Source organism: Dreissena polymorpha, chromosome 1 (genome assembly GCF_020536995.1).
Source record: "Dreissena polymorpha isolate Duluth1 chromosome 1, UMN_Dpol_1.0, whole genome shotgun sequence".
NCBI classification, from domain to species: Eukaryota; Metazoa; Mollusca; class Bivalvia; order Myida; family Dreissenidae; genus Dreissena; species Dreissena polymorpha.
In genome coordinates, this window is record NC_068355.1 from 4,796,902 (window position 1) to 4,824,672 (window position 27,771).

Below are 27,771 nucleotides of genomic sequence, written 5' to 3' on the forward strand. Positions count from 1 at the left end.
TTTCAAATAATAATCATAAATAAGTCAGCTTCGTTTTAATGATATTTTTGTTTGAAAGATATTCATTTTTTGGCTGAAATTTTCGGTAAATATCATCCAGTGCTTATTCAAACAAAATTGCACTGTATGCTTTGCAAAAGTCGGATATACTTTAATTCCCGTGAGGTCTTTGGTAATCATGGAGTACGAACAGTGTACCACGTGAACTGATGACGTAAACATTTTTGTTCTGTGCGATTTTTGCACTCTGGATCAGCAGACGATTTAGTGCTTAAATCTGCGATTGTTGGTCAATTTTTAAAAGCTATGATGCATCTCGTTTAATATACAAACACTATATTATGTATACATAATGCAATAATAATAAATTAAAATCGTACATTTACAGATTAAAAACCCAAACTACATAAGGCTGGTGTATGTAGATCATGCTTGCGTATGGCTATATATTAATGTAAAGTGAATTCAATAACTCATCATGACCCCGATACACCCATTTTAAATGGTATATAGAATGGACTTGTAGACATTTGCCTTTACTTAACGACAAGCAGATCGTGACCAATTAAATTTTACATAAAGTTTGCTTGATTTATGCGAAATAGAGAAAGTCGACTTGTTTAGACCCTGTATTCTGAAATACTTCAAATGTTACAACGAAGTGTATTATACTATAGATTCATGGATTACCGTAATAGCGTCTAATATCAACGATGTATCATGCAAAACAGCCAATACCATAGTTTAGATGTGGGTGTAATATGACACCTTATTCTTTGGATGTTCGCTATTTGTTTGTAAAGAACAGTTTCTCAGAAGAACAGACACTGTGTCGATGGAACATGTGTTTACAAAGCACATACGTGTAATGTTTGACATACATGTGGTTCATGGAGTACTGCCACTTGTTTGTTTGGACTGGACTTTGTGTGTTGTAATTTAGAGATCGTTCCTGCGTCTTCACGACGTCATTAAGAATCGACATGCCCCTGTGACCTTTCAGGGGAAAGTAATTTAAAATTAAGCCAATGTAGGTCAAATTTACCCCGGCTGTCGGGGTATTCGCAAAAGAAGTTTTTTATCCAAATAAATCAGTGCACGATTGCAAATGAGACCTTAATGTGCCCTGAAACTTGTGAAACGGGTGATCTGAGGTGGATTGTGTTGAGTATATTGTATGTGGGTGATGTGTATATATGCCTAGTCGGAAGTAGACAGATTGGTCAAGTTGTCCACGTCCGTCAGTCGTAAATTGCAGTTGCGTTTTGTCACAGTTTACAGACTCTATAACAGCTAGGCCTCATATAGACCTGTTACCTTGGACTACTATCACTTGTTCGGTAGAACTGGACATTCTAAGAACTCGAAATGCGTTCTATGATCTGTTACCATAAGTACTAGCTGTTGCATTTTCGAACATTTCTTAATAATAATAATAATAATAATAATAGTAGTATCGTTATAATAATAATAATAATTAACCTTATTTAATTATTTCTACATAAATTATAATGTCTACGCATATATAGTTGGTGGGATATTGTTGTTAAGTTTGTGTCTGTACCACTGCTTTTTAATATCAAAAAGCTGCTAGATTATTTTTTGACACTTGAAGGTCTTTACAGTGGGAAATTCGGTGCCTGACAGTGCTTTGCACTATGAACTATGCACTGTGAATTCATACTCGGAATCCCATAATAATGTTTATATTTTAGTTTGTCACTTCCAAACTTGGTAAAAAAAACACAATATTTTATCAGTGAATTCAGTGTATTATGCAGTATTTTATCTAAATGTCCGCAGTATTTTGATAAATAATTAATATTTCGGAGGATTTCGGGGGATTCTGGTATTAACGGATAATTCGGTATTTCTACACACCGAGTAAGGTCGATCCAAAATGGCAGCCTTGAACTTGAGGAGGCTCATATCGGTATTTATTTATTTATACATCTTCATTTGTGTCATTTTATATTAAAATCGTTAATTTAAATATCTTTGACACGTTTATATCAAGAACATTATTCAATTATGAAGCAAGATACATGATAATATATACGTTTAGCTGCTTGTCAGTAAAATGTACAATGTTTTGTAACCACAAGTGATCGTAACTAAAGTATTATTGGATTTAATGTATGGGTTATTTTTTTTACTTATGTCATGTTTGAGTAGCAGCCTGATCTATATGAATTGGTCATTTAAATCAAAAGGTGAACTTACTTTGCATCAACCATATTCAACACAAATAAGATACTTCAGCTTAAATTCAAGGACCATTCCAAAAATTAACTACAATTAAGTCCGGTAATCTTGCGCGTCCGGTAATCTTGGGCACTTCGCACTTGCGAATCTCGCAGACGACAAATGGTTTTCTTTAGTGATGCACTATGGAATTTCACATTTGTTAATAATTAACGGATTTAAAAGGTACATATTCCATGCAAAATAAAATTTGATCACTACATTTAAACACCGGTTGCGTGATCCCTATACATCGTAAACACTGGCCCACTTACGAAACTTTCGAAATGAATCACAAATTCCCTGCAGTCTTTAGCGTTTTCATAGTTAAATTAAGAATTCATAAATCCAACGTGTAATTTAGCATTCCATTGCACAATATCCGATCAGTTATGGTATTTTTGGCCATGAAAATATATCGCATCAGACCGACAAAGTCCATTATTTCCCGTAGTCATTATTTCCCGCCATTCTGTCAAACCAATTTGGTATGATCTCCGCATGCGCAATGGCCTAGTTTTGATATTTTCTGTAAACTATGGAAACATGATCGGGATAAAATCAAACCTGTTATGCATAAAAAAAAAAATTCACGCATACCGGTACTTTTGTTGTACACTATTACTAGTGACTATATTATTTGTTGATTAGTAGTGAACAAAAACTGCACTAGAAATCCACATTTAATTTCAATGGTTTTACAAACTGATTTTAAAAATATTTTTCTGGAATGTTTTTTTGTCAATAATTGGACAACTTATGTCTACAATAATTGCCTAAACGAGGTCATTACAGAAAGTGCGCAAGATTACCAGACACTGTGATAGTTTGAAAATGAGGTGAGTCATGTTTGTTTTGAAATCAAATGGGACAGTTCTTCACTGAATTAATCAGATATGTTTGTGTTAATAAGCACATGAATTTATTATTTCCATAATAAATTTAGATACATGTATTATGTTGTCAATTTATAAAAGATCATGTTTTTAAACCAATTGACCCTTAACTGCGCAAGATTACCAGACAGCATCGTAAAGGATTATTAATAATCCTTTTTCTTAGTAGTATACCCTGAAAGAACGAAAATTCACTTTTATGTAATTCCAATTGTTGTTTATGACTGGCTGTAGCCAAAGGCATTGACTGGATGTCGGCGAAGTTTGAGCACAACAGCGTCATGCAAGGCACAGGTGAGTATGAGGTCTTTAAGATAGAGAGTTATCTAAACTACTATATCTATTTGGACTTAGGATGCAAATTGATGCAAGGACTTATGAAGACAATAAACATCTATTTGTACTTAGTTGATAGAAAAGTGCTTTAGCTCGTGGGACTTAATTTCAATTATTGACCAGTTGCTATTTCAACTTGTCAATGAAGGATACATGTGAAAACTATGGGCTTAACTTTAATTTCAATTGGTTAAAATGCATGTGCGATTATTCGGCCTCTGTTAACAAACCTTGACGGTTGGAATAAACCTAACCCTAACCCCACAGTTGACATTTATCCCTAGGCACCTAGGACCAAATAAGTCAAGATTTTACTGAAAATAACTTGAAATCACAGGTGGTTAGGGTGTGGCTATGATATTAAATAGTAAAAACATCATTACTACATCAATTTGTGGAGGGATTTCCATGACCTCGGTCTTACTTAACACAGAAATGAATTTTCTTTCTAGAAAATTAATGTAAAGCCTGATCCTGCTAAAAATAACACATATTAAACAAACAGAAAAGCAAAATGGTGCTTGTTTATGTAACAGGCCGATTCTCCTACATTGTTTTCTTGTTTGTTTGTTATCAGTGCTATTTTTAGCATCTGTAACTTTATGCTTCAGAGCATGACGGTGCGAGATTCTCTCAACATGGCCATGGATGAGGAGATTGCCAGGGACCCAAAGGTTTTCCTGATGGGAGAAGAGGTGGCGGAATACGATGGAGCCTATAAGGTAGCTTAGAAACAGAGCCCATTATGAAATTCCATGAGTATGGTAGTCCTGGGGATTTCTTCCATCTTTAATAGAGGCTTAATTAAGTCCCTTTTCACCAAGATTTTGTTAAATGTTGCAATTTTCTTTACTGTTTATTTGGTAAATATATTCCTATTTCACAAATTTGTTGTTGAATTATTCATTAGAATGGAAGGCTAGGCTCTTTTAAAAAAAACAAGAAAAAATGCCCAATTAGGGCATTTTCCCGCCATAACGATTTTCCCCAAAATTGTTATCTGCAAACTGCTTCAAATAAAACAATATGTGTTAAGAAAATAAGATGCATCTTTATATTGCTCTATCAGTTTGGCAATACTTCTTTTAGCCAGGGTATTGGGGGAGCCTTGTTAGGTAGCTCAACAAGTGTAATGGAGAGTTTTGAGGTAAAATTTTATTTACACTTACATGTATCATGAATATTTCTGGACCAAGTGTGAGGTTGTGCTCTAAAATCAGTTTCAATCCCCAGTGCTTCGCATTGACCTTTCCAAGGTGGTGACCTCAGCTTTATTCTACATAAGCATTTGTTGTTTCGTGTTGTGCCGTACTGTTTTTGCAATTGGTCACTTGCCTTAATAAAGGACCACGAAATTGGGTATAATAAGAATGCAATACTGCTAGAGCATCTGAAGTTTTCTTTATATTGATGATGTCTATCTGTTAGCTGGGAAGCTACATTCAGATTATGTAGAATATGGTATGCAGTAATGTGTTTACATGTATAAGGCTGAAGAAAACATTTAAACATATTTTTACTTGTAGACAATCTCCAATTGTCTTGAGACAGTGTAAATTCAAAAACACATTACATGGAAAACTTCTTCATCTTATAAGTATATTGAAAGCAGGAAAGCATTGAAATTAATACCTACCTTTTAACCCTTTACCACTAAGAAACATATCTTTATGCATTTGTAGTCCCTTATAAAGTTAAATTTAATTAAAGACCTTTCTTCCTAGATAAAACTTTTAAAGGGGCTCTTTCAAACCCTTAGATACTGATTAGCAGCAAACAGCATAAAACCTGAACAGACTGCAAGTTACTGGCAGACTGTTCTGGTTTTAATGCTGGTTTCAAAAGCCATTTTCACTTGCTTCTGATAGGGAAAGGGTCAAAGTAATAAAATAATGTTTGTGTTGTATTAGCTCACCTGAACACATTACGCTCATGGGAAGCTTTTAGGATATCATGTGGTCTGTTGTCATCAGTCCATTAATGAGTGTGAAAACGAATTAAGGTTAATTGACCACAGTGATAAAACGGAAATCATTTTGACAGCTGTAAACAATTTAAACACACCAACATATTTGTTCTGCTGTTTTCAGGTGTCAAAGAATCTCTGGAGGAAATACGGCAATTCCAGGATAAAGGACACTCCTATCACAGAGGTAATAAGTTCACTGCCAGGTTTCACTCTTAGCTTGTCTTGCGGCAAAACCAAGGACAATCGCTCTATTACATGGCAGCTTAAATTAACGCTTTTAGTAAATGTGCTTTGCTATGCTTGAGGCCTTTGATCTATCTGTCTGTATTAAGTCATCAGAATAAGTTAGTTAGATTTCAGAGTTTTGCAGCTGAAATTTGGGCAAAGATCAACAAGTAAAAAAAATATTAAATTAGAACATAGAGTCTATTGTTGAAATGTCCTTGGATCATAGTTTTCAGTAATGTAAAATTTCTACTATACCCCCATTAACCACCATAATAAACTATCTAATGACATTTTGGTTGAGCCCTTGCATGGACAATTACATTTTGCCATCCCTGTTATGGTAGTTTAATGTGTGTGTGTATGTGTATGAGTGCGTGCATTCTTAAAATCTTCAATATAATTGACTGACTATTCATAGGGTGATGGTTGATGTCAGTGTCATTGAAATGGCCCGGTTAACCATTTACCACTTAGATACTTATTTGAAGCTTTTTTAGTCCCCTAGAAAGCTAAATTTAATGAAAGACCTTTCTTACTAGATTCAAGTTTTAAAGGCTTCATTTCCAACTATTTGATACTGACAAGCAGCAAACAACTTAAAACCTGAACAGACTGCGAGGCTGCGCGTTACTCGCAGGCTTTTCTTGTTTTATGCTGTTTGCACATAACCATTTTCACTTTGCTTCTGAGTGGGAAAGGGTTAAGTAAGCATGTAATATCTCCATATCACTGTTTCTGCAACAGGTATTCAACTGAAACTTCACACATGTGTTCATGATATTCGTTTGAGGTCTCTGACCAAGTACCACGTCTCTGACCTGCAATTTAGCTGGATTATGCCCCTTATTTTAATTTTAAAAGTGGGTAAGGTTAACTTGCAACAACGCCTTTTCACTGTTTCTACTACAATTATTAAAATTTAACAAATGTGTTAGGGGTAATTTTGTGAGGTAACTGACCAAATTAAATTGATCTGACCTGCAATTTAGCAGAATTATGCCTCTTTTGTGTTCTTTAAAGTTGGTTAGGATATTTGGTTACTTTAAAAGTGCAACATCTTCATATATCTGTTTCTACTGAAGTCATTATTTAAAAGTTAATTTGTGTTTTACTTATAATAGTGGTTAAGGTAAACATGAAACGTAACCAAATTATTGAATTATTTATTTGTGAAAATTCTATCTTTGAAATTCATTAAATGCTCAAAAAGTAAATTTAAAAGCAGGGGTTGTAATTTCTCTTACTTTCAGCAGGTTTCCTCATTTTGAAGATTGCTTTGCAAATAGTTCTTTAATCTAAAAGATCTATTTAGTAAGAATATTTTGTTTAAAACCCAGTAAGGGGAGTTGGGTATTTTTATCCCCACCGAAAAAACATTCGGAGGGGATATAGTAATTGGTCCTGTCCGTCTGTCCATCCGTCTGTCCGTCCGGCTGAAACTTTGTCTGGAGACTAACTCCAAATCTATTCAATGGATTTACTTATAACTTAGAATATGAACAGATGGCAACTAGGAGAAGTGCAGTGACCAAGTACCATAACTATCTACCTTAGTTTTTGAATTATCTCCCCTTTTATATAACTTTAAAGTAAATTTTTGTCTGGAGCATTACTCTAAATATACTATAGGGATTTACTTGAAATTTGAAATATAAACAGATGGCAAGTAGGAGAAGTGCAGTGACCAAGAACCACAACTCTTTCTACCTTACTTTTTGAATTATCTCGCCTTTTATATGATTTTTAAGTAAATTTTTGTCCGGAGCATAACTCTAAATCTACTGAAGGGATTTACTTGAAACTTGAAATATAAATAGATGGCAAGTAGGAAAAGTGCAGTGACTAAGAACCATAACTCTTTCCACCTTAGTTTTTGAATTATCTCCCCTTTTATATAACTTTAAAGTAAATTTTGTCCGGAGCACAACTCTAAAGCTACTAAAGGGATTTACTTAAAAATTGAAATATAAACATATGGCAACTAGGAGAGGTGCAGTGACCAAGAACCATAACTATATCTGCCTTAGTTTTTGAATTATCTCTCCTTTTATATAATTTTAAAGTAAATTTTTGTCCGGAGCATAACTCTAAATCTACTGAAGGGATTTACTTGAAACTTCAAACTTAAACAGATGGCAAGTAGGAGAAGTGCAGTGACTAAGAACCATAACTCTATCTACTTAAGTGTTTGAATTATATCCCTTTATTTAATTTCAAAGTAAATTTTTTGTCCGGAGCATAATGAATTGTCTCCCTTTATTTGTTTTTACAAATATTATTCTACTCACTAAAACAAATGTTGTCATACAAGCAAACACATTTCGGCGGGGATTTGGCACTACTGTGACAAGCTCTTGTCCTACGTGGGATTGTTTGCAAAAGAATAACCATGAAAAAGACTTTTAAAAGTATGATTTCTATTAACGTTTATCAAACTGACTTTCACACATTAAGCAAGTTAATTATAAGAGCCTTGCTCTGTGAAAACAGGGTTTAATGCAAGTGCTTAGTACTTACAGTGTGTCTCAGTCCTTACAGTGTGTGCAGTCCTCACCGGCTAATCAGAGAACGCATTTTCCGTCTAAACTGAATATTTGCTAAGTAGAGACTTCTTTTAACAAACGAAAAACAACATTCGAGCAGAAAGTGTTGTCTCTGATTAGCCTGTGTGGGCTGCACAGGCTAATGTGGGACGACACATTACGGACTAGCATTAAACCCTTTTCCTAAGTGAGGCTCATAACATACTTGTTGATCAATGTTTCAGATGGGCTATGCAGGAATAGCGGTCGGTGCAGCCATGGTAAGTTGACATACTGAACGTTGTGGCTGTAATCATTTTGATTAAAATGTTTGTTGTAATTCAGATCTTGGCTGTAATCATTTTAATTCAAAAGTCGACTATAATCATAATTATGCAAAAGTTTACTTTATATTTGTAATTAAAATTTCATAATTCAGTGATAACATATAATATATATATAAGCAGGGATTATATTTTCCCGCAACATCAATCGGTCTGGATTCAAATGGGGAAAAAAGTGTCCGAAAATTTATATCCGAAATCATGACAAATTACGTTTAAATATATGCCATTGATTTTGCCATTCATGAGGGTGGTATCATAAATGTACAAGTTAAATTCCCTTAGGCGTTTTTTTAAACGGAACATACGAGTCTTCTCAATTGGTTTTATCATTTGCTATTTCTTGTTGTTTCGTGTGCTGTTTGATCTGACTTTTTCATCGTTGTCATTATTAGTAATCTGTGTTAGTCAATACCGATGTTTTAAATCGTTGTCGACTCGATAATAGCTTACAAACATGCACTGAACCAAACAAATGTCTGTGCGTATGTTGGCTACTGACAATAACAAAACCAAATAGTTAAGAAATAATTCGTGTACGTTATATAGTTTGGTGTCCAATAACCCACGGCCGATAGTAAAGATGCGGAAGGATTAAAGCACGAGTGATTTGAAACCACGCATCTAAACTTCCGGTCGTGGGTTATTCAACAACAAACAATAATGTACACGAATTATTTTGTTTCTAACACGATATTTAATAAAGATTTATACAATTTATATTATTTTTCTTGTGTACTTTTTTATGTGAAGACAAGTTCCGCCCATAAAAAAAACTTTTGGCTTTACTGTCGATCAGATCCGCGACATTAACATTTATTGCCGGATTATTACGCTGGTGGAAAATGTATCGGCACGTTTTGTCAAGTTACAGCGCGTGCTCTCAGTGTATAATTATCGCAGAATATCAGATTTTCTTCTTTGTTTATATGGAAGTTTACTGTATCATACATGAAATGCACAATTTCCACGAGGATAACATCGAGGTTTTCATCTCCGAAGTAACTCAACGATTTTATCGTGGACGAGTACACATTACGGACCAATTAGTGTGCAAGGTATAAGCCAGTGAAATTATCGATTGATATTGACACGGGGTTATTCGCGCATGACTAATACACAACCGCGCGAATCTTCGCTGCTTGGGGTCATACTCTGATACTAGTCGGCTGACGTGCAATAAACTTGTCCTTACCGGTTTAGAGACTGCAGCGAATGGTTTATCACACATAATCGTGATCAGAATGAAATGAGGGTGTGTTAGCATGTGCACTGTGTAATCGACTTCATGACTCGGGAATTTAAGCTAACAGTTAGCTAACAGAATCGGACCGACTGTTTGGGATTTTCATTCGGTCTTTCATGACCCCAATCGGTCTAGGACCGACAAAACCGAAAAAAATATGTTCCCTTTATATAAGTATTATGTATAACTGTTTATGTACTATTGTAAATACATGATTAAAATAGCGACATGTTAAAAAACATAGCGACAAGTTTTTAACGGATTGTTTAAATAATCCTAGCACAACTTTTCAAGAAGTCTTGAAGAACACTCATCATTCCTGTTCCTACGCATTGTAATCAGCGTCTTAATTGGTCGCGTGTTCAGTTCATTAAAGACATTAAAGAAAATCAAACACCAAGTGTGTCATTTAAGATGCATTGTGTAATGCCGACACCAATTTAAGTTTAAGTAAAGTCGGAGTCGAATCATGTTTAGTCACGCGTATTAGCTTTCACTCCTAAACAAAGTAATATTTCACGCCTCGGTGATCGCGCTTTTGTTTAAACGACAGGTTGGCCATTAAGCCTAAATCAACAATACTTCACGCCTCGGTGAATGCGCTTTTGTTTATTCGGCGGGGGTCGATTAAGCCCCATGTTGGGAAGCATCCGGATTAACGAGACATTATTACAGCTAAATGCACAGATCGGTATCACGAAATATATGTCCGGATCCGGAACGCGAGATTATAATTGTAATTAATAAGTGCTGACTATACAGCATTGTTATGTTGTAATAATTGATAAATATGTGTTTTATTTTTTCTGTAATGGACCACCTTAAATGCTTTGCATTAAGCGTCGTCTCAGATAATCTTGAACATCCTAAAGAGTCTGCAGAACAGACTTCCTGGAAACAGAAAACACCATACAAGCATAATATGTCCTGGATTAGCCTGTCTATGGGCTCAGTTGTGTTGGCATTTTATGCATGTGTGGAAACTGGTGTTTCTTAGGACATGCCTTAAATGCCTGTGTTCTGGAAAAACTGGGCTTTATGCATTTAAACTAAATGTCATTCCAGATGAGCATTCTGCACAGGGACTACACTTTCAGCTTTATGGAATTTCTGATTTAAAGAAAGTCTCTTAACAAAAACACCATTTTAGTCCCAAAGTGTTGTCCCTGATAAGCCTGTGCACTGTTCACAACACTTTTTGCACATGCATTTAGCCCAGCTGTCACAGAATGATGCTTGTATATCTGTTTTGATGTATTTTTCAGGCAGGTCTTCGACCAATCTGTGAATTTATGACTTTCAACTTCTCTATGCAGGCTATAGATCATGTAAGAAATGTTATTGCATTATCCAGTGACATACCTGAAATATTGCATTATCTGTGTGATATACCTGAAATATTGCATTATCTGTGTGTGACACCTGAAATATTGCATTATCTGTGTTACATACCTGAAATATTGCATTATCCATGTGACATACCTGAAATATTGCATTATCTGTGTGATAAAACTGAAATATTGCATTATCGGTTTGACACGCCTCAAATATTGCATTATCTGTGTGACATATCTGAAATATTGCATTATCCATGTGACATACCGGAAATATTGCATTATCTGTGTGATATACCTGAAATATTGCATTATCTGTGTGACATACCTGAAATATTGCATTATCTGTGTGACATACCTGAAATATTGCATTATCTGTGTGACATACCTGAAATATTGCATTGTCCATGTGACATACCTGAAATATTGCATTATCTGTGTGATATACCTGAAATATTGCATTATCGGTTTGACACACCTGAAATATTGCATTATCTGTGTGACATACCTGAAATATTGCATTATTCATGTGACATACCTGAAATATTGCATTATCTGTGTGATATACCTGAAATATTGCATTATCGGTTTGACACACCTGAAATATTGCATCATCTGTATGACATACCTGAAATATTGCATTATCCATGTGACATACCTGAAATATTGCATTATCTGTGTGATATACCTGAAATATTGCATTATCTGTGTGATGTTTTGTCAAACTACTACATATTACACAGACGTGTTTTATGTCTATTGTAAAGTAGAAAATTAGCAATTTTAACTGTTGCCAACTTTTTTCTTACATGAACCTCATATAGGTGTGTGCTAAATGTGTGTGCTGTAGCAAGAGTAAACTTTTTATATAATATTGTAATTTTGTATTACGACTTAAATTAACTTCTAAAATATTAAATGCACAATTACTTTGCAAGGGCAAGTTTTGTTGTTTTCAAACACAAAATAATTCTAGAAGCCATCAAATTTAATTAACATGATATTGTTTTTAAATAATGTTATTTCAGGTTATTAACTCGGCAGCTAAAACCTACTACATGTCAGCTGGAACTGTGAGTATACACGTGATCACATAGAATCATACATAGAGGCTTGTCCCAAGGGTCTTTAATCCTTTACCACTTAGATACGTATTTTCACACATTTGTAGTCCCTTGAAAAGTTACATTTTATTTAAAACCGCAAGTTACTTCTCATCAAATGAAGCTTCTTATTTTCAGCCTTTTCCCCATAACAAATACTAATGGGCTATTTCTTGTTCTAAAACCATTCTGTTTCAATTAAAACCAAAAGATCTTGACGCTCATCCTACTGAAAATTAAAAAAAGAATAAAATTTCTATAAACAAAATCGAAGTGCCTTCACATGTAGTTATGCTACTGAATTGTGCCTATTCTCAGGTTCCTGTTCCGATCGTGTTCCGTGGCCCTAACGGCGCAGCGCTAGGTGTGGCGGCCCAGCATTCCCAGTGTTTCGCAGCCTGGTACAGCCACTGTCCTGGACTCAAGGTCGTCTCCCCCTACTCCAGTGAGGACTGCAAGGGCCTCCTCAAGTCTGCCATCAGGGACCCAAACCCAGGTATAGTATTCACTGCTCCCACTGATTTTGGACATTGTGTGGGCAAATAGGAAATATTGAGGTTTCCTTTCAATTGCATTGATTTATATCAATGTCATGTCTGCATGTACCCTGTATATTATGTGAATTGAGGAATGCAAACAAATTTTTAGCAAATTGAACGTGGTATGTTGCTTTGCACACAGGTGTTGGGCATGAAAAATGTTGTTTTATGACATATTGATAGTGTTTCAGTGAATTGGCCACGTGCCCAACACCTGTGGCTTTGCACACATCACTGAGTCAGTTGGATGGTTGATCCATAGATCATTTAGATTCCGCACAATATCTTGATAAAGCTTTAACTTACAATCATCCAAATAGTTATGCTGGTTATTTGGGAGAATAGAAAGATGTCTATTGATTTTGATATTAATGGGTCAAGGGGTTAAGGTCACAGGGTTTTGAAATTGAATAGATAGGATAATAATTTTTAGCTCACCTAAAGTGATGGTGAGATTTTGCGATCGCCTTTTGTCTGTAGTGCTTTGTCAACATTTACCTCCCATGTGATGGGATAGTTTTCCTGTTAAATCTATTGTGAAACCTTAACACCCACTACTCAATTTCTTGTGGTCCCAGGGAAACCCCATATGGCTCTCTTATTTAAAGGCTGATAGATACCAGAGGGGCCAGCTTTACAAAAGCGCGAGATCACTGGTTCTGTTCCTATCCCAGCTACATAAATTGTGAAGATCATGAAATAATTTGTTTGGCCATTCTCTACCCAAACCCTGATACATTTAGGGCAGTTGTCAGTTACTTACAGAAAATTCATACAAACGCAGGTGACTGTGATGAATTTCCTAAAAGCTGGGTTAATTTAAACTAACAATGTAGCTTTGGTTGCCTGTCCTTGTTCTTTCAATACTTTGTGTGCAGAGAACATAATTATGAGTTTTCTCAGACATTCTTCGTCCCCTCGAGACAATTTTAGGGTCCATTTGCTAGAGGGCCCCTGCTAATAGCAATCCCTTTTTAAAGGCTTGAAACTAATATTTTATATAAATCAAAGTCTGGAAAAAATTGGCTTCATGCATGTATGTAAAGTATCGTCCATGATTAGCCTGTGCAGTCCGCACTTACTTATCAGAGACGACACTTCAGGGTTTTATGGTATTTTTCATTCAAAGAAGGCGCTCATCAGCAAAAGTCCAATAAATGCGAAAAGTGCAGACTACACATGCTAATCTGGGATAACACATAATGCACTTGCATTAAGCCCAGTTTACCCAGCACGAGGTCTAAATAAAGGAAGCTGTCTACTCTGCTTCCTATTTCAGTGGTGTGCCTAGAGAATGAGATCATGTACGGTACTCTGCCTTCCTAGTTAAGTTGTGTGCCTGGAGAATGAAATCATGTATGGTTCCCTGCCTTCCTATTTCTGTTGTGTGCCTGGATAATGAGATCATGTATAGTACCCTGCCTTTATGTTTCAGTTGTCTGCCTGGAGAATGAGATCATGTAGGGTACCCTGCCTTCCTATTTCACTTGTGTGTCTTGAGAATGAGATCATGTACGATACCCTGCCTTTATGTTTCAGTTGTGTGCCTGGAGAATGAGATCATGTATGGTACCCTGCCTTTATGTTTCAGTTGTCTGCCTGGAGAATGAGATCATGTACGGTACCCTGCCTTTATGTTTCAGTTGTGTGCCTGGAGAATGAGATCATGTATGATACCCTGCCTTTATGTTTCAGTTGTCTGCCTGGAGAATGAGATCATGTACAGTACCCTGCCTTCATGTTTCAGTTGTGTGCCTGGAGAATGAGATCATGTACGGTACCCTGCCTTTATGTTTCAGTTGTGTGCCTGGAGAATGAGATCATGTATGGTACCCTGCCTTTATGTTTCAGTTGTGTGCCTGGAGAATGAGATCATGTACGGTACCCTGCCTTTATGTTTCAGTTGTCTGCCTGGAGAATGAGATCATGTACGGTGTGCAGTTTGAGATGTCAGACCAGGCCTTGGACAAAGACTTCCTCATTCCCATCGGAAAGGCCAAAATAGAGCGAGCAGGTAAGGCTACTCTGTGTGGATACCAGGTTTTGAGTTTATCAGCAGCCTGAGACGAGTAAAAATGTGCTTGAGTTACAAGTGAAAACATACTATTTAGTAAGAAAAAACAGAAGTAAACTGACATTATTCAAATTGAGAAATATGCTAATTTCAATACATCATATGAAGAAAGTCTATCGACATTTACCAGTTCTGCTTCAGCATCACTTTCACTCCAAGTCTGGCATCTTCTAGCCGTTGTTATAACTCACACAATGGCCCTGTCATCAAAATCACTGTATCCAGACATTATTTAAGATTTGAGTGACAAGTTGTTTATACCACTTAAAGTATGACCTGTAACCCTACATAGCTTACAGGAATTTGAATGGACCTGTATTCGGGAATAAATTAACAATGTCTGTTGGTGGTTTGTGCGTCAGACTGTCTATCAGCAAATGTTTGTGGAGAAGCTTTTTCAACACATCTCAAGCAATTAAATTGAAACTTCAACAATGTCTTTGCCATAAAGTGTAGATATGCAAGAAACAATTGATTCACTTATTCCTAAGTCAATGTACCCTTGAATCTAGCCATAGCATGCTTGTGACAAGTGCTTAATGCAGTCACCCTTGAATCTAGCCATAGCATGCTTGTGACAAGTGCTTAATGCAGTCAATGTACCCTTGAATCTAGCCATAGCATGCTTGTGACAAGTGCTTAATGCAGTCACCCTTGAATCTAGCCATAGCATGCTTGTGACAAGTGCTTAATGCAGTCAATGTACCCTTGAATCTAGCCATTGCATGCTTGTGACAAGTGCTTAATGCAGTCACCCTTGAATCTAGCCATTGCATGCTTGTGACAAGTGCTTAATGCAGTCAATGTACCCTTGAATCTAGCCATTGCATGCTTGTAACAAGTGCTTAATGCAGTCACCCTTGAATCTAGCCATTGCATGCTTGTGACAAGTGCTTAATGCAGTCAATGTACCCTTGAATCTAGCCATAGCATGCTTGTGACAAGTGCTTAATGCAGTCAATGTACCCTTGAATCTAGCCATAGCATGCTTGTGACAAGTGCTTAATGCAGTCACCCTTGAATCTAGCCATAGCATGCTTGTGACAAGTGCTTAATGCAGTCACCCTTGAATCTAGCCATAGCATTCTTGTGACAAGTGCTTAATGCAGTCAATGTACCCTTGAATCTAGCCATTGCATGCTTGTGACAAGTGCTTAATGCAGTCACCCTTGAATCTAGCCATAGCATGCTTGTGACAAGTGCTTAATGCAGTCACCCTTGAATCTAGCCATTGCATGCTTGTGACAAGTGCTTAATGCAGTCAATGTACCCTTGAATCTAGCCATAGCATGCTTGTGACAAGTGCTTAATGCAGTCACCCTTGAATCTAGCCATTGCATGCTTGTGACAAGTGCTTAATGCAGTCACCCTTGAATCTAGCCATTGCATGCTTGTGACAAGTGCTTAATGCAGTCAATGTACCCTTGAATCTAGCCATAGCATACTTGTGACAAGTGCTTAATGCAGTCAATGTACCCTTGAATCTAGCCATAGCATGCTTGTGACAAGTGCTTAATGCAGTCACCCTTGAATCTAGCCATTGCATGCTTGTGACAAGTGCTTAATGCAGTCACCCTTGAATCTAGCCATTGCATGCTTGTGACAAGTGCTTAATGCAGTCAATGTACCCTTGAATCTAGCCATATCATGCTTGTGACAAGTGCTTAATGCAGTCACCCTTGAATCTAGCCATTGCATGCTTGTGACAAGTGCTTAATGCAGTCACCCTTGAATCTAGCCATTGCATGCTTGTGACAAGTGCTTAATGCAGTCAATGTACCCTTGAATCTAGCCATAGCATACTTGTGACAAGTGCTAAATGCAGTCAATGTACCCTTGAATCTAGCCATAGCATGCTTGTGACAAGTGCTTAATGCAGTCACCCTTGAATCTAGCCATTGCATGCTTGTGACAAGTGCTTAATGCAGTCACCCTTGAATCTAGCCATTGCATGCTTGTGACAAGTGCTTAATGCAGTCAATGTACCCTTGAATCTAGCCATAGCATACTTGTGACAAGTGCTTAATGCAGTCAATGTACCCTTGAATCTAGCCATAGCATGCTTGTGACAAGTGCTTAATGCAGTCAATGTACCCTTGAATCTAGCCATTGCATGCTTGTGACAAGTGCTTAATGCAGTCAATGTACCCTTGAATCTAGCCATAGCATACTTGTGACAAGTGCTTAATGCAGTCAATGTACCCTTGAATCTAGCCATTGCATGCTTGTGACAAGTGCTTAATGCAGTCACCCTTGAATCTAGCCATTGCATGCTTGTGACAAGTGCTTAATGCAGTCACCCTTGAATCTAGCCATTGCATGCTTGTGACAAGTGCTTAATGCAGTCAATGTACCCTTGAATCTAGCCATAGCATGCTTGTGACAAGTGCTTAATGCAGTCACCCTTGAATCTAGCCATAGCATGCTTGTGACAAGTGCTTAATGCAGTCACCCTTGAATCTAGCCATAGCATGCTTGTGACAAGTGCTTAATGCAGTCACCCTTGAATCTAGCCATTGCATGCTTGTGACAAGTGCTTAATGCAGTCACCCTTGAATCTAGCCATAGCATGCTTGTGACAAGTGCTTAATGCAGTCACCCTTGAATCTAGCCATAGCATGCTTGTGACAAGTGCTTAATGCAGTCACCCTTGAATCTAGCCATAGCATGCTTGTGACAAGTGCTTAATGCAGTCACCCTTGAATCTAGCCATTGCATGCTTGTGACAAGTGCTTAATGCAGTCACCCTTGAATCTAGCCATTGCATGCTTGTGACAAGTGCTTAATGCAGTCAATGTACCCTTGAATCTAGCCATAGCATACTTGTGACAAGTGCTTAATGCAGTCAATGTACCCTTGAATCTAGCCATAGCATGCTTGTGACAAGTGCTTAATGCAGTCAATGTACCCTTGAATCTAGCCATTGCATGCTTGTGACAAGTGCTTAATGCAGTCAATGTACCCTTAAATCTAGCCATAGCATGCTTGTGACAAGTGCTTTATGCAGTCACCCTTGAATCTAGCCATTGCATGCTTGTGACAAGTGCTTAATGCAGTCACCCTTGAATCTAGCCATTGCATGCTTGTGACAAGTGCTTAATGCAGTCAATGTACCCTTGAATCTAGCCATTGCATGCTTGTGACAAGTGCTTAATGCAGTCACCCTTGAATCTAGCCATAGCATGCTTGTGACAAGTGCTTAATGCAGTCACCCTTGAATCTAGCCATAGCATGCTTGTGACAAGTGCTTAATGCAGTCACCCTTGAATCTAGCCATTGCATGCTTGTGACAAGTGCTTAATGCAGTCACCCTTGAATCTAGCCATAGCATGCTTGTGACAAGTGCTTAATGCAGTCACCCTTGAATCTAGCCATTGCATGCTTGTGACAAGTGCTTAATGCAGTCAATGTACCCTTGAATCTAGCCATAGCATGCTTGTGACAAGTGCTTAATGCAGTCACCCTTGAATCTAGCCATAGCATGCTTGTGACAAGTGCTTAATGCAGTCACCCTTGAATCTAGCCATAGCATGCTTGTGACAAGTGCTTAATGCAGTCAATGTACCCTTGAATCTAGCCATTGCATGCTTGTGACAAGTGCTTAATGCAGTCACCCTTGAATCTAGCCATTGCATGCTTGTGACAAGTGCTTAATGAAGTCAATGTACCCTTGAATCTAGCCATTGCATGCTTGTGACAAGTGCTTAATGCAGTCACCCTTGAATCTAGCCATAGCATGCTTGTGACAAGTGCTTTATGCAGTCACCCTTGAATCTAGCCATTGCATGCTTGTGACAAGTGCTTAATGCAGTCACCCTTGAATCTAGCCATTGCATGCTTGTGACAAGTGCTTAATGCAGTCACCCTTGAATCTAGCCATTGCATGCTTGTGACAAGTGCTTAATGCAGTCAATGTACCCTTGAATCTAGCCATTGCATGCTTGTGACAAGTGCTTAATGCAGTCACCCTTGAATCTAGCCATAGCATGCTTGTGACAAGTGCTTAATGCAGTCACCCTTGAATCTAGCCATAGCATGCTTGTGACAAGTGCTTAATGCAGTCACCCTTGAATCTAGCCATTGCATGCTTGTGACAAGTGCTTAATGCAGTCACCCTTGAATCTAGCCATAGCATGCTTGTGACAAGTGCTTAATGCAGTCACCCTTGAATCTAGCCATTGCATGCTTGTGACAAGTGCTTAATGCAGTCAATGTACCCTTGAATCTAGCCATAGCATGCTTGTGACAAGTGCTTAATGCAGTCACCCTTGAATCTAGCCATAGCATGCTTGTGACAAGTGCTTAATGCAGTCACCCTTGAATCTAGCCATAGCATGCTTGTGACAAGTGCTTAATGCAGTCAATGTACCCTTGAATCTAGCCATTGCATGCTTGTGACAAGTGCTTAATGCAGTCACCCTTGAATCTAGCCATTGCATGCTTGTGACAAGTGCTTAATGAAGTCAATGTACCCTTGAATCTAGCCATTGCATGCTTGTGACAAGTGCTTAATGCAGTCACCCTTGAATCTAGCCATAGCATGCTTGTGACAAGTGCTTTATGCAGTCACCCTTGAATCTAGCCATTGCATGCTTGTGACAAGTGCTTAATGCAGTCACCCTTGAATCTAGCCATTGCATGCTTGTGACAAGTGCTTAATGCAGTCAATGTACCCTTGAATCTAGCCATTGCATGCTTGTGACAAGTGCTTAATGCAGTCAATGTACCATTGAATCTAGCCATTGCATGCTTGTGACAAGTGCTTAATGCAGTCAATGTACCCTTGAATCTAGCCATAGCATGCTTGTGACAAGTGCTTTATGCAGTCACCCTTGAATCTAGCCATTGCATGCTTGTGACAAGTGCTTAATGCAGTCACCCTTGAATCTAGCCATTGCATGCTTGTGACAAGTGCTTAATGCAGTCAATGTACCCTTGAATCTAGCCACTGCATGCTTGTGACAAGTGCTTAATGCAGTCACCCTTGAATCTAGCCATTGCATGCTTGTGACAAGTGCTTAATGCAGTCACCCTTGAATCTAGCCATTGCATGCTTGTGACAAGTGCTTAATGCAGTCACCCTTGAATCTAGCCATTGCATGCTTGTGACAAGTGCTTAATGCAGTCAATGTACCCTTGAATCTAGCCATAGCATGCTTGTGACAAGTGCTTAATGCAGTCAACAGTCAATGTACCCTTGAATCTAGCCATTGCATGCTTGTGACAAGTGCTTAATGCAGTCACCCTTGAATCTAGCCATTGCATGCTTGTGACAAGTGCTTAATGCAGTCAATGTACCCTTGAATCTAGCCATAGCATGCTTGTGACAAGTGCTTAATGCAGTCAACAGTCAATGTACCCTTGAATCTAGCCATTGCATGCTTGTGACAAGTGCTTAATGCAGTCACCCTTGAATCTAGCCATTGCATGCTTGTGACAAGTGCTTAATGCAGTCACCCTTGAATCTAGCTATTGCATGCTTGTGACAAGTGCTTAATGCAGTCAACAGTCAATGTACCCTTGAATCTAGCCATTGCATGCTTGTGACAAGTGCTTAATGCAGTCAATGTACCCTTGAATCTAGCCATTGCATGCTTGTGACAAGTGCTTAATGCAGTCACCCTTGAATCTAGCCATAGCATGCTTGTGACAAGTGCTTAATGCAGTCACCCTTGAATCTAGCCATAGCATGCTTGTGACAAGTGCTTAATGCAGTCACCCTTGAATCTAGCCATTGCATGCTTGTGACAAGTGCTTAATGCAGTCAACAGTCAATGTACCCTTGAATCTAGCCATTGCATGCTTGTGACAAGTGCTTAATGCAGTCAATGTACCCTTGAATCTAGCCATTGCATGCTTGTGACAAGTGCTTAATGCAGTCACCCTTGAATCTAGCCATTGCATGCTTGTGACAAGTGCTTAATGCAGTCACCCTTGAATCTAGCCATTGCATGCTTGTGACAAGTGCTTAATGCAGTCAATGTACCCTTGAATCTAGCCATTGCATGCTTGTGACAAGTGCTTAATGCAGTCACCCTTGAATCTAGCCATTGCATGCTTGTGACAAGTGCTTAATGCAGTCAACAGTCAATGTACCCTTGAATCTAGCCATTGCATGCTTGTGACAAGTGCTTAATGCAGTCACCCTTGAATCTAGCCATTGCATGCTTGTGACAAGTGCTTAATGCAGTCACCCTTGAATCTAGCCATAGCATGCTTGTGACAAGTGCTTAATGCAGTCAATGTACCCTTGAATCTAGCCATTGCATGCTTGTGACAAGTGCTTAATGCAGTCACCCTTGAATCTAGCCATTGCATGCTTGTGACAAGTGCTTAATGCAGTCAACAGTCAATGTACCCTTGAATCTAGCCATTGCATGCTTGTGACAAGTGCTTAATGCAGTCACCCTTGAATCTAGCCATTGCATGCTTGTGACAAGTGCTTAATGCAGTCAACACAGGCTTATTAGGGATAAGGCATTCCACTTTTATTAAATGTTTGTTCAAAGGAAGTCTCCTTTTAATGGAAATCCAGTTCAGGCGGAAATTGGCGCTCAAATTAGCCTGTGCAGACTATAAGTAAGTCCTGTACATGTTTCAGGGAAGCATATCACACTGGTGTCCCACTCCAAGTTTGTTGGTACATGTCTGGATGCAGCCAACGAGTTGGCAGGGATTGGTGTTGAATGTGAGGTGAGAAATGAGGACAGGTTTATTTGCTGGGTATATTTGTACAAATCTGGATCAAAGCTGAACATGCTCCAGAGATCACACCTTTAAAGGGGCCTTTTCACGTTTTGGTAAATTGACAAAATTAAAAAAAGTTGTTTCAGATTCGCACATTTTTGTTATAGTTATGCTATTTGTGAGGAAATAATAATGCTGAACATTTACCATGCTCTAAAATATCCGTTATATGCATCTTTTGACGATTTGAAAACGGGAAAATTATAAAGCGTTGCAACGCAAACAATAATAATTATTTGGAAAGTTCTGTTGTTGTCGTTATATTTTGGGAAACTACGAGGATTGCTTATATAAGTAAAAACTACATCCGCTCATAGCATTAGCACTGATGGTCGAGTGGTCTAAGCGGGAGACTTTTTACTCCAGGACTCCAGGGGTCAGTGGTTCGAGCCCTGTTGAGGGTTACTTTTTTTTTCCTTTTTATACGCCCGTTTTAAAAAAAGTGACGTATTATAGTTTCACCTTGGCGGCGGGCGGGTGGCGTCCACAGCAGTTTCCTGCATTTCAAGCATTTAGCATGGTTTCCACTCTCTAATTGAAGTAGTTTTTTTTGGACAATATCTAGTTCGAGTTAATATGGGTCATGCTGGGTCAAAAACTAGGTCACGGGGTCACTACGTGCATTTCAAGCATTTAGCATGGTGTGCGCTCTGTAATAGAAGTAGTTTTCATCCGATAATCACCATACTTGGTCAGAGGTTGTATCTAGAAAATATCTAGGTCAAGTTCGAATATGGGTCATGCAGGGTCAAAAACTAGGTCACAGGGTCACTCAGTGCATTTCAAGCATTTAGCATGGTGTCCGCTCTCTAATTGAAGTAGTTTTCATCCAATCTTCACCAAATTTGGCCACAAGTTGTGTCTAGACAATATCTTGGTCAAGTTCAAATATGGGTCATGCCGGGTCAAAAACTAGATCACGAGGTCACTTAGTGCATTTCAAGCATTTAGCATGGTGTTCGTTCTCTAATTGAAGTAGTTTTCATCTGATCTTCACCAAATTTGGTCAGAAGTTGTGTCTAGATGATATGTAGGTCAAGTTCAAATATGGGTCATGGTAAAGTTATCAAGTTGTCCAAAACCTTCAAACGGGCGTATCTTGTGACAGTTTGGCACTCTTGTTTTAATTGTATTATTGTTCATTTTACTGAAGATTTTTAGGTCTTATATTTAAATTTATCAATATAACGCATTTAATAGCAAGCTTCAATACATGCCAAAATTTGTGAAAAGGCCCCCTTTAATATGGGCATATAGCAACATAACTTTTAAAAGCGTGTCTGCCCCTTTGCTTTGAAATTTAGCATGTAACATTGGATGGTCCTTAAACAATGGCCCTGTGGTAAAATATGGTCAAGTCCTAGGTGTCGCATTTTAATGTGAACTCAAAAATAAATTCAGTGAGGACTTACTCAAGAGGTGCAATACATGTATTTGTATTTCACATCAGATAGTGGCCCTCTACTTAGTTTGTTCAAATGATGCCACTGGGGTCAAAATTGACAACAGTATTATGGTGATGTAAAATGTTTTATTCAGACTTTTATGGCAAGATATGTTCACATTTTTTATACCACTAAGCTACAGTGTCTCAGTGTTCAAGGATCCTCATGGCAGGCTGTCAAGCGGTCATACTTTTTCCTACTTTTTCCTACTGTTTCCTACTTTTTCATCAGGATCCTACTTTTTCCTATTTTTTTACCAAATCTTCCTACTATTCCTACTTTTTCATTTTCAATGGAGAATTTTTTTTTTAAAGAGTTAATTTAGTAAACTTGCAGGATGAATGAATCTATGGCATGACTGTATCCCTGTTAATGTGCATTCATCTAGATGAGACCTGACAACCCATGCTAGCACCTCTTCAGGAGCATAAATATTTATTTCTTATGTAACTTTTAAAATTATTGACAAGTTTTTTTTTTTGAAGTAACAATAGTGCCTTGTTTACTTCCTTAGCATTTGTACACTGCAGACTTCACTACCTTACACAGTTCCCAGTGATGCAAGAGCTGAGGGAACCCAGTGTTTACTCCAGTTTTATTTTGTTTCCATTGACAACAATTTGACCAAACCTTATGCATGTTTACATGATATTGCTGTTTGGAATGTAGAGATATAGAGATACATGTATTGTATGAGTGGTTATTTAATATGGATTTTATTAGACAAGTTATTGGAAAAAAGATAAAACTGATGCTTTGCCGAGTTTTCATCATTTACAAATATAATGTAATAAATTCTGTATTACATGACAACGGATATGATGTTCTATTGATATCATATGTACATCATGTTTAGTAATTAAAGATAAATGCACAGAGCCTAAATGCCCTGATACATTTTTATGCTCCCAGTGGGGTGGCATATTGCAGTTGTACTGTCAGTCCGTTTGTCTGTCTGTCTGTGTGTGTGTGTCCGTCCGAAAACTTTAATATGGGCCATAACTTTTGCAATATTGAAGATAGCAACTTGATATTTGGCATGCATGTGTATCTCATGAAGCTGCACATTCTGAGTGGTGAAAGGTGAAGGTCATCCTTCAAGGTCAAAAGTTAAAAAATACAATCCAAGGGAAGTAATAAGCTTTTAAAGGGAGATAATTTCTAAACCTGCCAAATGATATATTGAAATTTTATTTCAAAGCTGCGCAATAGTGGGCATTGTGTTTCGGACAAACACAATTCTTGTCTAATGATGCCATTGCTAGTGAGGTAACTTCAAGGTGTTAAAGCGAAGTATTAAAATTATTAAACGGCATTATTACACTCCCGCAAAGTCATCAATAATGTAAAAGCCATTATTTGAAACTGGAATAAACAATGTAGTGCAACTGTTTCATTGCCCAATCAATGCTGTCATAAAAGATGTCAGGTGATAAGGTCCTATCTCCAGTTGCATAATCTGCTCTGCAATGACCAGTCATTTTGAATGTAACTTAAGTCATTATAACTGCACCCTATTGTCAATTTAAAGGTTTCACAATGTAGCTGTAGCAGAGCATTGACACTGCTTTATATACTAGTATTAATCTTGTACAACAAGTTGGTGATAACTAAATAAATTTGGTCTTCTGCTTAAGGATATAACATGCACAATATAATTACCATTTTTATATCGATACACAGAAGACCTCTAACCACTTATTTGATGATACACCAAAATGAACAGCATCTAATTACATGTATACTTCTTTATCAGGGTAGCTTTGCTTGAAACTTAATTATCATAGATACACTATAAGTGCTAAAATTCCTAGTGGGAAAACAAAGTTTAACCCTTCATGGATGGAAAAGTTGGACAACAGTGGAAAAACACTGGGATCATGGTGCAAGAGAGATACCGGCAATGAGTTTGCAAGATATTGTACTGTCTGAATGAAGTCCATCTTGTAGTAATTCTGGTGCTAATCAACTTATAAGTCATGCAGATGGATAAAAACACAAGGAAAACATGAAATACATGCATGATAATTCACAAAAGCGTTTGTTTGGAAGTGCCCAAAAGCCAAGCAGCTCTCAGGGTTGTGGGGATAAATCTATCTGTATGCAAGTACATCCATCACACAAGGAACAGGTACAAAAGGCTGAAATCTTCTGGGCCCTTAAGGTAGCTTCAAGTGGGTATCCATACAGAACATGTGATGGCACTCCTGCTCTGTTTCAAGCTATGTTTCCTGGACCTGTGTCTAAAAAATAAGTATTATGTATTCCTACTTTTGAGGGAAAAGTTCCTACTTTTTCCTACTTTTTTCCTACTTTTCTTGCAAAAGTAGTTCCTATTTTTTCCTACTTTTTGAAAAAAGGTCACTTGACAGCCTGTCATGGTGGTCTTGTTGGAGAAAATAATTATATATTTTATTTTCATATTCATTTTAACCCCAAAAACAATTATATAGAGGATATTTGTTGGATTCCGTGGAATATCGATTTTATTTCACGAGTGATCATAAAAATAATATTTTCACAAGTGGCACAGCCACAAGTAAAAATATATATTTCTTATGATCACACGTGAATTAAAATCGCTATTCCACCAAATCACACAATTTTTTTTTTATTTTATGCTTTTTTTCACAGTTTATTTAAATTGTAAAAGAGTTTAACTGGAGAATTTTGCTGAAAATAATGTTGTCATTTTGTCGAACAAAATGATGTCATTTCACAGTAAATCTGTGAAAAATGTCGATATTTTTCACTGTTTGCAACAGTGAAATATCAGTTTTATTTCATTGATATTTCTCTTTAAACCACAGGAAAGCATAAAATAAAATAAAAATATTACAGGTTATCAACCTGCGCACAATCCGACCAATGGATGATGAGACAATCTTCAAATCAGTGATGAAGACACATCATCTGGTGACAGTGGAGGGTGGCTGGCCACAGAGTGGCATTGGGGCCGAGATTGTTGCCCGTGTAATTGAAAGTAAGTCACAGAACGGAGTAGGGGGGCAGAGATTGTAGCCCATGTCATTGAAAGTAAGTTCCTGGACAGATTAGGGGGCAGAGATTGTAGCCTGTGTTGTTTTAAGTGAGTGGGAGGGGCTTTTATCATCGGTCCATCATTACTTCATTATTAATCCTGGGTTTGATACCCGGCCAACCACATAACTTGTTTTTGCTCATGAAATCCTTTCTTCAGCATATCTTTCCCTATCATTCTTTCAGGTCCAGCCTTCAACTACCTGGATGCCCCTATTATAAGAGTGACCGGTGCAGATGTACCCATGCCGTACGCCAAACTACTGGAGGATCATGCTCTACCACATCCCATCAACGTTACTAGATCTGTTAAAAAAGTCCTCAATATTAAGTAATGGTGGTGAATATTAGCCACCCTGGATGAAAGAGTTGTGATAAAGCAATGTGGACGAATTATTATCATGAAATACTCGATGACAAAAATATATTATTCGGTAGTAGTTGTGGGGTATCCGTATTCGGTTAGTAAATTCTGGGGTATCAGAAGCTTCACTGATATAAAATACCTTGGAACATGTTTTGGGATCGATGTAATTTAGAACATATTTGTCTATTTATTGACAGGGTTTTGTTTGAGAAGTTGGTAGTGAGACTTTTTTGTATGCTGTAGATCTGTGTTTCCTAAAGTATCTCTTTAGAATCATGTTTTTAGAAAATTGAACTCAACCATTTTCCCATAGAGTAGGTGCGTTTTTCCTACTTACAAGTTTAATTAACGTTTTGTTAAATAAACAATTAGATAATAACACTGTTTGGGTAACCTTTGTGTATGTCTATAGTGAAAGTAAGTTTTTTCATGACATAAAATTATACAAACTAAGTTGTTTTTTTCATTTGTACATTGTTTTTCAGTTTCTAACAAACAGTTTTTGTTCAATGAAATATACACATAATTTTTCTTTTCTTTTGAGATGAAAGGTAAAGACGCACTTTGTAGGTAGCAGGCCGGAATCCTGTAATGCAACTTAATAAGATGTAGAACCTTGTTTGTTTCAAAGCCTAGGAAGTGTCTGAATATTTAAGAGCTTCTGATATTCTATGTATTTAGTTTGTTAATGAATAAATGTTATACACTGTGTGTTTTGTTGTTGTAGTCATATATCTATTGACAGCGTGGTAGTGGTACATTTGAAATTGTGCCTCAGATGACCAGAGTTGAAGCCCCTTTCCCGGGAACATTCACATTATCTTCTAAAGACACTCACACTCAGTACTGGGTTTTCCCAGTAAACGGACTCTAGGGAGCCTCTCTATATACCCACTGATTTTCAACACCATCGAGTTAAGCTAAATATGTTTAAACTAACGGAGTTGTTTTTAATTTGTCGTGTTACAATGTCATTTTAAAGAAAGTATAAGAATAGTTGCACCGAATAGGTTATTCTCGCCTTTTTACACGTGTAGTTATTCTTAAATTGTTAATTATTAAACATCACTTGCATCAGTAGGAATTAAATCTTATGTCTACGGAAAGACGACGGTTTATTATATACTTGATGGTTTTTAGAGAAAAATCAGTTTCTTGAAAATGGTAATTTATTGTCTCAAACTGGAAAATAAAAGTGAGATTGTAATTTTCAGTTTTATCGTGAAATGGCGTTCTTATTTCTGTGAATGTTGTCAGCATAACCGTTTATTTCAGTAGAGTATCGATTTTATGCCCCAAAGGTGGGCATATAGTGTTCGCATTTTCGTCTTTCTGTCT

The 27,771-nt window shown here is 37.5% G+C and overlaps 1 protein-coding gene across 1 annotated transcript; it reads left to right on the forward strand.

Annotated features, from left to right (window-relative positions):
* The first annotated feature begins 1,827 nt into the window (after positions 1–1,827).
* Positions 1,828–27,142, forward strand: LOC127869105 (pyruvate dehydrogenase E1 component subunit beta, mitochondrial-like). Its single transcript, XM_052411434.1, has 12 exons — positions 1,828–1,933; positions 3,375–3,434; positions 4,088–4,198; positions 5,567–5,629; positions 8,441–8,476; positions 11,051–11,113; positions 12,148–12,192; positions 12,541–12,718; positions 14,665–14,775; positions 21,437–21,528; positions 25,869–26,010; positions 26,253–27,142. The coding sequence occupies exons 1-12, from the start codon at positions 1,901–1,903 to the stop codon at positions 26,399–26,401; spliced, it is 1,083 nt and encodes a 360-aa protein (XP_052267394.1). The 5' UTR covers positions 1,828–1,900; the 3' UTR covers positions 26,402–27,142.
* The last annotated feature ends 629 nt before the right edge of the window (positions 27,143–27,771 follow it).

Excerpts from the sequence above, each read along its gene's own strand:
- LOC127869105 (XM_052411434.1), top strand. The coding sequence starts at position 1,901 with ATGGCAGCCTTGAACTTGAGGAGGCTCATATCG. Across the intron at positions 14,776-21,436 it reads GGCCAAAATAGAGCGAGCAG|GGAAGCATATCACACTGGTG; the intron begins GTAAGGCTACTC and ends TACATGTTTCAG. Across the intron at positions 26,011-26,252 it reads TGTTGCCCGTGTAATTGAAA|GTCCAGCCTTCAACTACCTG; the intron begins GTAAGTCACAGA and ends TCATTCTTTCAG.